The sequence below is a fragment of the Choloepus didactylus genome, chromosome 10 (assembly GCF_015220235.1).
Source record: "Choloepus didactylus isolate mChoDid1 chromosome 10, mChoDid1.pri, whole genome shotgun sequence".
NCBI classification, from domain to species: domain Eukaryota; kingdom Metazoa; phylum Chordata; class Mammalia; order Pilosa; family Megalonychidae; genus Choloepus; species Choloepus didactylus.
In genome coordinates, this window is record NC_051316.1 from 15,657,433 (window position 1) to 15,671,011 (window position 13,579).

General features: G+C 38.1%; 1 protein-coding gene across 1 annotated transcript; it reads left to right on the plus strand.

The window, feature by feature from the left end:
- Positions 1 to 12,411: 12,411 nt before the first annotated feature.
- Positions 12,412 to 12,808, plus strand: LOC119505414 (40S ribosomal protein S24-like). The gene has a single exon (XM_037798189.1). The coding sequence runs from the start codon at positions 12,412 to 12,414 to the stop codon at positions 12,730 to 12,732; it is 321 nt and encodes a 106-aa protein (XP_037654117.1). The 3' UTR covers positions 12,733 to 12,808.
- Positions 12,809 to 13,579: the final 771 nt, after the last annotated feature.

Sequence of the window (13,579 nt, forward strand, 5' to 3'; positions counted from 1 at the left end):
CTGAAGGCAACTGATACTAATTGAGATCCTGGGAAAGTTTTTACCAAGTTCTACCATTTGTTTCCACGCAGTTCTCCTTTGGAAGCTTCAACTTGTCTTGGTAAAAATTTAACTTTTCAAGGCCTTCTTAGGAAATAGACTTGCATTGCTTTCTTAATAGGATCCTGGGCTGAGACTGGACAGAGGGCAGCTCAGTTTTCCTTGAGTTATGGTAAACTTCACTTTCTTTCTCTGCGCAAGAATTTCTCAATGGGACACTAACTGCATCTTGAATGGAACAATTATTTGTTGTGCAGGACAACCCTTTACATTGTAGAATGTGTAGCATCACTGGCCCCTAGAAAAGAAATGACAGAGCATCCTTCAGTCATTGTGACAACTGAAAACACCCTCCTTGCATCTGCAAATGTCCCTGTGGTGGGAGTAATACTGCCCATGGTTGAACACCCTGATATAGACACTGATAAATTGGTTTCCGTGACTTGCAGTGAAATACTTCCTGATGAAGACAGTGACTAACTAGTAGGAATATTGGAATTATTTTAACTCTTCCCTAAAGCACTCACCACTGTGATAAGTGGCGAACCAGAAAGCAAACTTACAAGTGAGTATTGGAAATAAGGCATAAAATATTATGCTTCTCTTGCACAAAATCCTGAAACTAAAAGTGGGAAAGTGGGGAAGAACAACAAAAGTCAACAGGCAGAGAGTGGAGTAGGCCTTCCACAAGGACTACTCTATTGAATAGGGCCTTGGTCTGATGATGAGGGCCAAGAGAAGATCTTATGAAAATTCATAACCTCAAAAATACAAAAATAGGGCAAACACATGCTTTTGTATCAAAAAGCATAATTAGGAGCAAACATTTTGAATTTAACTCTGCAAGACACTAGTTTGAAGATGTTATAGTTAAAAAACAAATAAAGGAGAGTACTGCTTCATAAAATGAAGTTCTATATACAAAAATACATCTTAAAAGCAAGATTTGTGCATTTGTCCTTCTCTTCACGTAGGATTTCCCTCTTCTAAATAACCACAGGAGATAACTTTTGGATAGATAACTATGTAATAAATCCCATAGTGAGTGATTAAATAAGGCTAATGATGTTTACAGTTGCTTCTTATATCTTGAAGGATGAATGCATGGAAAACAGATAGGATTCCGTGAAATTTTTCTGTAATTATGTGACCCAGGCTGGCTTTGACCACGGGGAAGGAACAGAGATCTCAAACTCCCCAGAACAGAGGTGTTAATTAGAACCATGCCATCCCCACCACGCAGGGAGAAGGACATTGCTTCCTTCCTTTTGAAATGGTTTCTTGAGTGCTTACTCTGTTCTAGGCACAGAAGTAGGCAGTAGCAACACAGACCCAGTTCCTGCTCTCTCAGTGTTTTCAGGCAGTTACAGAAATAAGGAGACAGCCTTGGAAAGGAAACTGACAAGGGAAGCTTGTGTGGAGGACCTTGGAGTGGAGAACTGAGAAGATGAGGAGTATCTGCCTAGAATGGTGGAGGAGTCAGGGGAGTTGTCTCTCCACCGAAGTCACGTAATCCTCTCTGCTCCATGTTTTCAAGGTAGGCAATATAGGTTCACATTCGAGGATTGCAGTGGTTTCCACTGGCAGGTAAATGTCAGACAAACATTGAATGCTGGGTTACTCTTTCCCTCTTGCACGTTACTGTGATACTTCACTCACATAGCATTTTAATCAGGGTAGGGTATTGACATTAGCTGCCTCAATAGATGAAGACCAGAACTGTGGTGGCTTAGCACAAGTCCAATGCAAGTGGGTACAACTCTTTTCCACCTGGTGATTGAGGGATTGAGGCTCCTTCTGCTTATGCTGCTGCCAACTCAGTAAGGTCACTGCTGCAGGGGAAGAGAAGAATGGCTTTTACCTGTCTTAGCACAGAAGTGACACAGTCCTTTGGCCAGAACTAGTCACATGGCCCAACCTAATGGCAAAGTAGGCTGGGGCACCCAAAGGAGCTGATGTTATATTTAGTGAGCACGAGTCATCTTGGCCTCAACTAGTTAAACCTGGCACATTATCATTACATGATGGAGACCCATTCAAAGAGAATAGGAGGAACCTTCGTGAGGGTGTTTGTGTGAAAGAGAGCTTCCAGCTACTCCAATCAAAGATCAGAAAAATCTGTAGGATTGTTCTAATCTCTTCGTACACTACAAAAACTGGCCCTGATCATATTAAAACTACTTTAAAAGAAATATCTTCCAAAGCAGCACTTTGAAGAGAGCCTAAGATAATGATGGTGAATAGCCAACTCCAGTTTCCTGGAAGATAATTGTAGCAACACACTGAGGGGCCCAAGGCCATAACCAGCCAATGAGAGAGCCAGAAGGAATGGCAGTGCTGGACACATACAAGGGAAGGGAGAGGAGGCCAGCTGGTGACATCCCTGCCCTCAACTCCAATCACAGCTGCAACTCCTAAACTACCCTTAATCATCAAACCTCAAGGGCAAGGGTCGGTTTTGGATGAACTTCTTTCTAAACCACCTGAAAACAAATGTGGAATACAATTTATCTTAAAATTAACAAAACCAATGAGAACGTAGAGGAGATAGCTCTTGCCAGTACTGTGATTCTGTTCTGATTTACAAAACTTCTTGACTGGGAAAATAAATGAAAAGGCTAATAATAGAGTTTAAGCCAAAAGATTGCAGAAGAAAGCCCCACAGCCACATAAATTATATAATATATGTTACTTCAGACACCACAGTGACTAGTCTTTGTGTAAAAAATAAAGCAGGGTGACTCAGACATAAATGGACATGTACCAGAAAAAAAAAATTCGCCTCTGTTGAAAAATAGAATGTTGCTCTGAAACCTCAGTCCTTTCTTAACTGTACATGCCTATAACTGATAAAGAATTCAAATAATTGTGTTTTATTATTAATTGTATTGCTTTCCAAAGCTGTTATATTCTTGATCTGGAGACTACACTTGACCTACTTATGGGGATGTGCAGTAGAGGGAGGATGTTTTTTTCTTTGAAGGCTTATTTTTTAATTGGGATGAGGGCAAAAGGGGATGGAGGTAGTAGAGAACATAGCCTTTGTCCTTAGGGGCTTTGGCTTCTAGAAATGTCCACTCCTAATAATAGTTATTCTTCTTATTTTTATTGAGTGCCCATATATGACAGGCATAATGTTAAACCCTGGGAATAACTAGTGATCCAAATAGAAAAGTATCTGTGTCCTCCTAAAGTTTCCTTTCTGGCATAATACAATTTTAGGATGCTTTTTGATTATTTGACCCATCTGTTTCTGTTTAGTAAAACATATCATGACAGTGTTGATTGTTGGGAAAAGGTTTTTTTTTTTTTTAAATGTCCTTATACTCACTTAGAAATTACCACTAAACATTCCATCTTTGCTTCTTTATTGAAAGCAGTTTAATCATACCAGAAATATATATTGAGAGGTTTTCTAGTGGTGAGGAATTCCGCTAAGAACTTTAGAGATAAACATTCATAAGTCAAATCTTTAAATTTATGTCTACACTATGGTTTCAAAGAAAACTGAGATCATCTCTATGCTTGATGTCATACTACCTATGGTTGGGCATACCTGGGTTGGGCCATGTTATACTACCTACAGTTGGGCATGCTGGGTTGAGCTGTGCCATACAACATATGGTTGGGCATGCCCAGTTTGGGCCATGCCGTACTACCTATTGTTGGGCATGATTGCGTTGAGCCACATCATACTACCTATGGTTGGGCATGCTTGTGTTGGGCCATGTTATACTACCTAGAGTTGAGCAGACTTGAGCTGGGCCATGACATGTTACCTATGGTTGGGCGTGCTTGGGTTGGGCCATGCCATACTACTTAAGAGTTGGTCATACTTAGGTTGGCAATGTCGTACTACATATGGCACCTCCACTAAATAATGTAGAGAATTGTGACCCTACCTTTTGCTAAATAAAAACCCCTTAGGGTTCACACATGTGGTCCAGGGACCAACATGAAAGCAGGAGCAAATGGCAGTTTCTGTGACATGTAGGGTCATTCAACCCTGGACCTGATAACCAAGGCCTTGGAGGGATAAAGACCTTCCCAGGGTTACCAGAACTCCTGAGGCATGAGTGGAATGCACATAGCCTGACATCTGATCTTCAGAAACCATACATTATTCTCTCTATTTAGCTCCACCATTGGCGATTATCTTTAAGACAGAGGCAATCTTAGAAAAAGTGACTGGTTTATCTTTATTTACCTACAGTGCCAGTGTGCCACAACTAAAGGGAGCTGACATGTTTGTGCAGAGGTGTCAGTAGGAGAGCATGAGGTCTGATACCTTGGTGAACCTAACAAAACTTGGCCACACTTGGGTTCCAAGCCACATTCTACAACTTCTTCTTTTCACATATTTGGCCTAATGTTAAATTTTCTATTTTTAATTTCAGCAAAAAGGAGTCGATAAAACTTATAGAAGAGTTTCTGAGATTTTTCTACACCTCAGAGGGCCTTTAAGAATAGTATTTCTATGAATTAGTTATAAAAGACTCAGAAACTCAAAAGACTCAATATGGATTGAATTTACTTTGATATATCAGAATGTAACACAGTGTTTTAAAAATCTTGGTCCAGAGTAGCCAAATGTTTGGGGAAAATATGGCAACATGAACAACACTAGCTCCCATGCATTTCCTTTTTTCCTTGAATACTGACAGGAAGGTGTACCAGACTTCAGGCACATCATAAGGAATCACAGCCAGCAGCATGAGGGACCACCACATCCATTCCCCAGCAAGAATCTGGATCCTCCAGTGATGCTGTGTTCAGCAACTATGAACAAACAACGCAAAAACCCATAGTGTGTTCTTAACCACATAGACCCAGTCATTCATCCATTCTAGTTTTCACCTTGTCTAAAAAGGAAATAGAGAGGTATGGGTGGTGACAGGACAAGCTACATAATTTGCTGAGCTCAGAGCAAAATGGAAATGTGGGTGCCTTGTTCAAAGATTATTGAAAATTCCAAGATGGTGACTGCAGAGCCTTTCCCAAGCGGAGAGCATCCTTAGCACGATTGTGCAAGGTGGTGCAGTGGAGAACTTTCTCCTTTCACATTTCTTATTGAAAATAAAAACAAGAGGATGGCAGAACAATAAATATGAAATCAGATTTAAAATATACTTTTATATGTAGTTGTGACTTAAGGATTTTGATTTCCCAAGCACTGCTGACTTAGAATCAACGGGTAGAATCAGATACCAAAAAGATTCCCAAAGATATCAAAGAAGAACTAAGTTCTGAAGTCGTAGAAGGCCCTGGCTGAACCCTAATCAACAGGGAGGTCTGTGGAGAAGAGCAGAGGCTGAGTTCTGGAGGCCTTGTGCTGGGTCCCACATGGGCTCTGAGGAAGCCAGTTATGCAAAGAAAGGAATGATCTTTAAACTTGATGGTGCCATAGTATAATAACAGCAAGAAAGATTTTAAAGGAATGTTAAATAGCTCTGAAAAGTTTGATACATGAACAAGTCCCACCTTTCACAATTTTTAATTTTTTTGCATACTTTATTCAGTATTGTGTAACAAAGATCTCCCCTTCTTCCCTCACAGTTTCCAGAGATGAATAAATATGCAAAGCAACAACTGGCCTACATAAAAGCTGCCTTATGGCAATCCTATTTAAGATGAGTCCTTGGGAATACTGATATCCAGATGTTGGCACTGGCCCTAGGCATTGGTTTCAAAATAGTCTGTACCTGGCAAATTTATGTATCATTTTTAAAATAAAAATCTTTATTTTTTTCTATTGATAAAAATTCAAGCAATAATATGGAAGTATGCAGAGTAGAAAATGTATAGTCCTTGGCTATTTCAGTCTCTCCTTTTGTGAGAAGCCTGTTATATCTTTTCTAATATTTCTGTGCGATTTGCTTATATTACAAAGAGTTCTTTATATTTTAAGTGTTTTTCACAGCTCCATATTAGTCTTTTTTGTTTATTTGCCTGTGGTGTCTATGAAGATTGGCCCTTAGGAAAAATAAGAGAGACCCCAACAGAGTCTGTTTTCTATTCTTTACACACTGCTCTCTGTCATTTTTAAAAGATATTTGGGTTGTATTACAGCAGTTTCTCTTTTGTTAGCTGGTCAGCATGACGTCAGTTATTAAGCATTCAGTGGTATTATGTGTTTTTTCTTGTTTATTTGTTAAGAAGGGTGAGTAGGTTTGTACGTGTCCATGAAGAAACATTTAAAAAAGCAACCAGTGCTTCATATTTCCAGATGACAAATGTTGATTCAGTGAACAAACTAGGAAATGTTCAATATGCAAAACACTGAACATTCGAGAAGAAATCAATTTAATTCCATTCAATAAACATTTGTTAAGCATCTACCAGGTACCTTTACTGAGTTAATGTTGCAGACCTAAGAATGCACTGGATATGACTCTCTCCCTGTGCAGCTTTGTTAAGGATAAGCATTTATTTACAGTCGAGTGTGCAAGCACTGCAGGCTAAATGGAGTGCGAGAAAGAAAGAAGCCTGTCCTAGCATGGTGGACTGTATGACTTTATAAGTCTTTCATTTCAAATCTATGTCATCTCAGAAATAGCAGAGCAGTGTGTAACAATACAAAGACTTCATTCCTTTCCTAGACTCTGCTAGGGGACACTTCCTTGCAGACTGGAAAGTATTTCAAATAACATAATCTACACTTGTCAGATTGAGTGAAGAAAGAGCATCTGAGGACACATTTCTTTTCCTAGATTTGCTTCTCCAGAGATTTTTCAATTCCTTGCAAATTTTCAAAATTTAGTAGTTGATGATTGATCTCAGAGCAACCGCAATAAATTAGTCAAGTCTGATTGCAAGCCCCAAGGGGCACATTCTATTTATAATGAAACTCCAAGTTAGACGTGGTAGAGTCTGTTCAGAAACTCAGGATGTATATAAACCCTACAAAGGAAAAAAAAACAATATGGAAGTAAATGTTCTGTCTGAGCTGACCTTCATTGCTTCATATTTTAGTAAATGTAGTTGACAAAAATGAAATGTTCTTTATCACCACTGAATCGATTGCATTTGAAGGCAGGTTTGAAATTTGGAGTTGCATATGGATTTCTGTGTTTGTACCTGTGTGTATGGCTGTGTCTTTGGAAGAGGAAGGAGAAGACACATATCGGTAAGCAAGCCCAGCTACACAGGGACCCACAGAAGCAAGGCAAAATACACCAGAGTATCTAACGGACATGAGCTGCAGACTGCGTTGGTTCTTACTTTTTCTCTCTCAAAGCCTCAGATGGATCTTCCTTTGGCCTGACTTATTTGTGGGTCAGGCAGAGCAGTCCCTGGACAGGACTGTGGCCTGGGCAGGTGGGTGGAGTGAGTGGAGCAGGAAGCATGGGACCACTGTGCTTTCCCTCATCCTCAGCTTACTGGAGCTTTCTGACCACCTGGACATAACTTCAAGGATACTATCGGCCTACCCCTTTTACAAAGTATCAGCTCTCCCCTGACCATCTCTAAAACATGTTAAGTTACCAGGAAAAGAAAGCAACTTGAGCTAGTTTGATCAAAAAAATGTAGTGGGGGACAGAATGAATTGTAAGACTATGGTCATATATTATGGGACAGAAATTCATTCATTCATTCAGTCAGTCAGTCAGTCATTTGTTCATTCAAACATATGTGTTGCGTAACTAATTTGTGCCAGGTATCCATCATATGCAGCTTCATCAGCAAACAAACAAACAAACAAAACAACCAACCAACCAAACAAACAAATAAAACAAAACAGACATACTCCCTGCAAACCTGGCAGGAAGATGGACAATCAAATAACCACATGAACATGCATACAATTATAAAGTGTGTTGAGTGTTCTGAGGAAAAGATATGGGGGGGTCTTAGAAAGTATAACAGAAGATCTGGATTTAGACTGGAGACTCAGGGGAGACATCTCTGAGGAGTATTTGGCTCTCTCGATGAATTCTACTAAGCACTTAAGGGAAAAATTTCACCAAATCTACAAAAATCCTTTCAGAAAATCAAAGAGGGAACAGTTGTCAACCAACTTTATGAGATCAGCATTGCTCTGATACCAAAGCCACATAAAACATCATAAGAGGAGATTACTAGAGAGCCTAATGATCATATGTAATAGGCTGAATAATGGCCCCCAAATATTCCCAGGCCCTTATCCTGGGCACATGGCAAAAGGGAGCCTCAGATGCCATGAAGTTAGGAATCTTCATGTAGAGAGATCACCCTGGATCATCCTGGTGGGCCTCTCAAGGGTCCTTAAAAGAGGGAAGCTGGCATGTCAGAGCCAGAGGACAAGGCAAGGTGGCAATGGAAGCAAATGTTAGAGAGATGTGCTTTGATGGAGGAAAGAGCCACAAGCTAAGGAATGTGAGCAGCCACCACAAGCTGAAAGAGCAACGAAGCAGGTCATCCCTTCAGAACCTCCCAAGGAAGCAGCTCCGCGGACTCCTTGACTTTAGCTCAATGAAATGGAGTTCAGACTTCTGACCTCCAGAACTGTAAGAGAACTTGAGTCATTTTAAGCCACAGAGTTTGTGGTAATTTGTCACAGAGGCAACAGGAAATTAATACAACATAGTTGCAAAACTCCCTTACAAAATTTTAGCAAACCAAATCCAGCAATACATAAAAAGGATAATACATCATGAACAAGTGAGTTTATCCTAGATATGTGAGGTTGGTTTAACATTCAAAAACTCAATCAATGTAATTAACCATGTTAATAATTTTAAGAGAAAATTCATATGGTCATCTCATATAGATCCAGAAAAAGCATTTGACAAAATTCAACATCTCTACATGATTTTAAAAACCCTCAACTAGAAGAAAACTTTCTCAACATGATGAAATGCAACTACTAAAAATCTACAGTGAACATCATGCATAGTAATGAAAGACTGGATATGTTTACTTTAAGAATAAGGCAAGAATGCCTATCTTTAGCACTTCTATTCAACAATGTGCCATAGTTCCTAGGCAGTATAACAACGCAAGGGAAAAAACTGATAAAAATAGGAAAAAGCTAAATAAAGCTGTCCTTTTTTCAAAGATGACATGATGCTTAGGAATCCACACACAAAAAGCTGCTAGAACTAGTAAGAGAATTTAGCAAGGTCACAAGATACAAGATCAATATACAAAAAATAAAATTGTATTTCCATATACAAAAAAAAAAAAAAAACAACAACTGGGAATTGGGTCCAGAATTACACTGAGAACTGAAAAAACTGTCTGAGAAAAATTAAAGAAAAACTTCAAGAAATATATGTAGAGAAACCATTTCATAGATTGGAAGACTCAATATTGTTAAGATGTCAGTTCTTTCTAAAATGATCTCTATACTTAATGTAACCTCAAAAACCTAGCAGAAAAGTTCTGTTTTATAGAAATTTTCAAGTTGATTTAAAAAGTTACATAGAAATACAAAGGACCTGGAATAGCCAAAAGAATTTTGAAAAAGAACAACTTTGCAAGACTTACACTATCTGATTTCAAAACTTACTGTAAAGCTACAGTAATCAAACAGTGCAGTACTGGCAAAAGAATAGCTGTGAAGATCAATAAAATCAATTATACAGAATAAAGAGACCATAAGTAGACCCATGCACAAACATATGGTCAAATAATTTTCAACAGAGAAACCAAAAAAATTAAATGGAGTAAAAGGTAGCCTTTCCAATAATTGTTTTCAAACAATTGTATATTCATATGAGAAAAAGTTAATATAAACCACTACCTCACACCATATTTAAAAAAACAACCTTGATATGGATCAATTACCTAAATGTAAGAGTTCAAAGAACTCTTCTATGTGTTCTGAAGAAAACATAGGAAAAAAGATTTGGGTTTCTCACTTGGGTTACAAAAAATATTCCCAGATAGAACACAGAAACATAAACCATCAAATAAAATTTGGTTAATTGGACTTCATCAAAATTTAAAACTTTTGTTCTTTGAAAGACACTTTAAAAAATAAAAGGGCAAGTCACATCTTTAGAGGAAATATTTGCAAAACATATCTGATAAAGGACTTTTATTAGTAAGTATAACAAACTTTTGCAACTCAACAATAAGAAGAAAAGGAACCAGTAAAAAACAAGCTGTACAAAAGATTAGAACAAATACTTTGCTAAAGTTTTAAAGATAGCCAACAGCATGTGAAAAATGTACAACATCAGTAGTCATCAAGGGAATTCAAATTAAAGCCACAGTAAGATACCACGATACATCACTAAAGTGACAAAAACTTAATGACGGGCAATATTTTTATTGATGAAGATGTGAAACTGGAACTCTCATTCCTTGATGCTGCCAATGCAAAATGTACAGCCCCTTTGGAAAACATGTTGACAGTTTCCAATAAAGTTAAATACGTAACTAGCAGTCACCTTCCTCAGTATTCAAATAAAACAGTGAAGATATATGTCCACATGAAGTTTTATGCATAATGTATAGCATTATTCACAATAGCCTCCCCAAATTGGAAACAATCCAGACATCCATCAATTTGTAAGTGAATAAACAAATAGTGATATATATGTACAATGGAATCCTACCCAACAATGAAATGAATGAACCACTGATACATGCAATCACATTGAAGAATCTCAAAAGCATTATAACAACTGAGAAAAGTCAGACACACAAGACTGTATATTATCTGATTCCATTTATTTGGAATTCTAGAAAAGAGAAAATAGAGAGAGACAGAAAGCATGCCAGTTGTTGCCAGGAGCAGGTGGGAGAGAAGGGACTGAACACGGAGAGCCAAGGAGGAACTTTTGGGGGTGATGGAAATATACTGTATACAGTATATTTGTATACATGATTATAGCATTTGTCAAAATTCATTGAACTGTACATATAAAGTGAGTGATTTTATTGTATGTAAATTATACATCAGTAAAGCCGATTATACATAGAGTCTTATAAGAATGCATAAAGCAAAAGCAAAGGACACACATTTTATACTTTAGAAATACTGCCTTTGGGAAAGAAGAAAGGAATAAAAGGAGGGAGGAAGAGGGGGAAGGAAAATGGGAAGTGGGGAGGGGGCGGGAGAGGAGAGGAGAGGAAAGGAGAGAGAGAGAGAGAGAGAGAGAGAGAGAGAGAGAGAGAGAGAGAGAGAGAGAGAGAGAGAGAGAGAGAGAGAGATAGAGAGAGATAGAGAGAGAGAGAGAGAGAGAGAGAGAGAGGAGGGAGGCAGTAGAAGAGCTCACTTAGTCCAGTAGTAATAGTAGTAGCAGTAGTAGTAGTAAAATGCCCTAAGATGAAATATGTGATGATTAACTTCACTCTCTGCACCTGGTATGAAGAGGGGGAGAAGTTTTTAAGCCAATGGAACATAACGGAGAGCCCAGAGACAATATTGCAGATCACAGGAGAAAATGCATAATTTTTTAAATGATGGTTGTGGTGGTTTGAAGCTGTATGTACCCCTCAAAAAACATAGTCTTAAGTCTAATCCATTACTTTGTGTGTGAACCCATTGTAAGTAGGACCTTTTGAAGAGTCTACTTCAGTTAAGTTGTGACCCACCTCATTCCAGATGGATCTTAATCCTCTTACTGGAGTCCATTATAAATAGAATGAAATTCAGAAAGAGGACAGAAAGCCATGGAAGCAAGAAACACAAATCAATGAAGAGAAGGTAGAGACCAACAGATGCTGCCACTTGCCTTGCCATATGACAGAGAAGCCAAGGATCACCGGCAGCCAGTCTTCAGGAAGAAAGCTTCACTAATGATGCCTTGATTTGGACATTTACATGGCCTCAAGCTGTAAGCTAATAAATACTCATTGTTTAAGCCAACCCAGTTCATGCTATCTGCTTTCAGCAGCCTTGGAAACTAAAGCAATGGCGGAACACTTGTTATCCATATGGGAAAAAAAATAACATTTGACCTCTATTTTACAATATACAGAAAAATTAATTGCAGCTGGAATAGAAAATTAACTGTAAAAGGCAAAACTTTAAAAAATTTATAAGAAAATTTTCATAGCTTTGGGTGGGGAAGACATTCTGAAGCAATATGCAAAAGAGCAAAACATAAAGTAAACACCCATTTGACATTATAATTAAGAACTTCTCTTCACCAAACAATCTGAGGATATTGAAAATCATTCCACAAGCCAGAAGATATTTGCAACACACACAACCAATAAAGAATTAGTATCCAGAATATATAAAGGACTAACAAAATATTGAGACAAACAATGAATAGGAAAAAAAGATAAAAGACATGAACATTTTCCCAGAAATAAAAATACAAGTGGCCATGAAAGATATGCAACAACACCCAACCTCAAGAGTAATTAAGGAAATGTGAATTAAAACCACATCAACTCTTTTCCTCTCTGGCTGCTTGAGGATCACCTGCCACCATGAATAACACACTAACCATCCAGACCAGGAAATTTGTGACCAACCAACTACTTCGGCAGATACAAATGGTCATCGATGTTCTTTACCCTGGAAAGGCAACAGTACCTAAGACAGAAATTTGGGAAAAACTAGCCAAAATGTACAAGACTATACCAGATGTCATCTTTGTATTTGGATTCAGAACCCATTTTGGTGGTGGCAAGACAATTGGCTTTGGCATGATTTATGACTCCTTGGATTATGCAAAGAAAAATGAACCCAAACACAGACTTGTAAGACATGGTCTGTATGAGAAGAAAAAGACCTCCAGTAAACAGTGAAAGGAACGCAAGAACAGAATGAAGAAAGTCAGGGGGACTGCAAAGGCCAATGTTGGTGCTGGCAAAAAGAAGGAGTAAAGATTCTTCGATGAATTGATCCATGATTGTGCAGATTTTTCACCAGAGCATTAATAAAACTATAAAAACTTAAAAAAAAAAAACACATCAATATCATTTTACACACCTCAGAGAGGCAATATTTTTAAAATTAGAAAATACCAAATGTTAGCCAGGTTGTGGCGAAATTGGAGCTTTTAAACACTGCTGTTGAAAGTGTAAATGCTACAACCATTTTGGAAAACAATTTGGCATTATCTGGCAAAGGTGAAGATGCGCCAGTTACACTATTGTGCAATTCTTCTCTGGAGAAAACTCTTCCTGGGAGCACCAGGGAGTATGATCAGCAGTGCTCTGACCAGCACTATCAGCAATGGGGAAAAGTGGAATTGATACAATGCTCTTCAATAGGAAATCAGGGAGATCAATTGTGGTCCACTTATTTTCTGAATGAAAAATAATTACAATCTTATATATACTAGATTTTTCTAAAAGTGAATCTATGAAACACGGAAGAAAGTCACAGAAGAATATAAACAGTGTGATACCAAATAAGGGTCAAACATTCACAAAAACTAAACCAATTTAAGGATTCATATTTATGTGGCAAACCTGTAATAAAAAGCAGAGAATGATGAACACAAAAATCAGAAAAAAGTGTTTATCCCTGGGGAGTCAGGATGGGAGGGTGACCCTATAGGAGCTTCTCCAGTGTGGTAATATTTCTAAGCCGAATAATGAGTTTGTGGTTGTTAACCATTCTTTGTACTTTAATAATTTTAGCGTATGA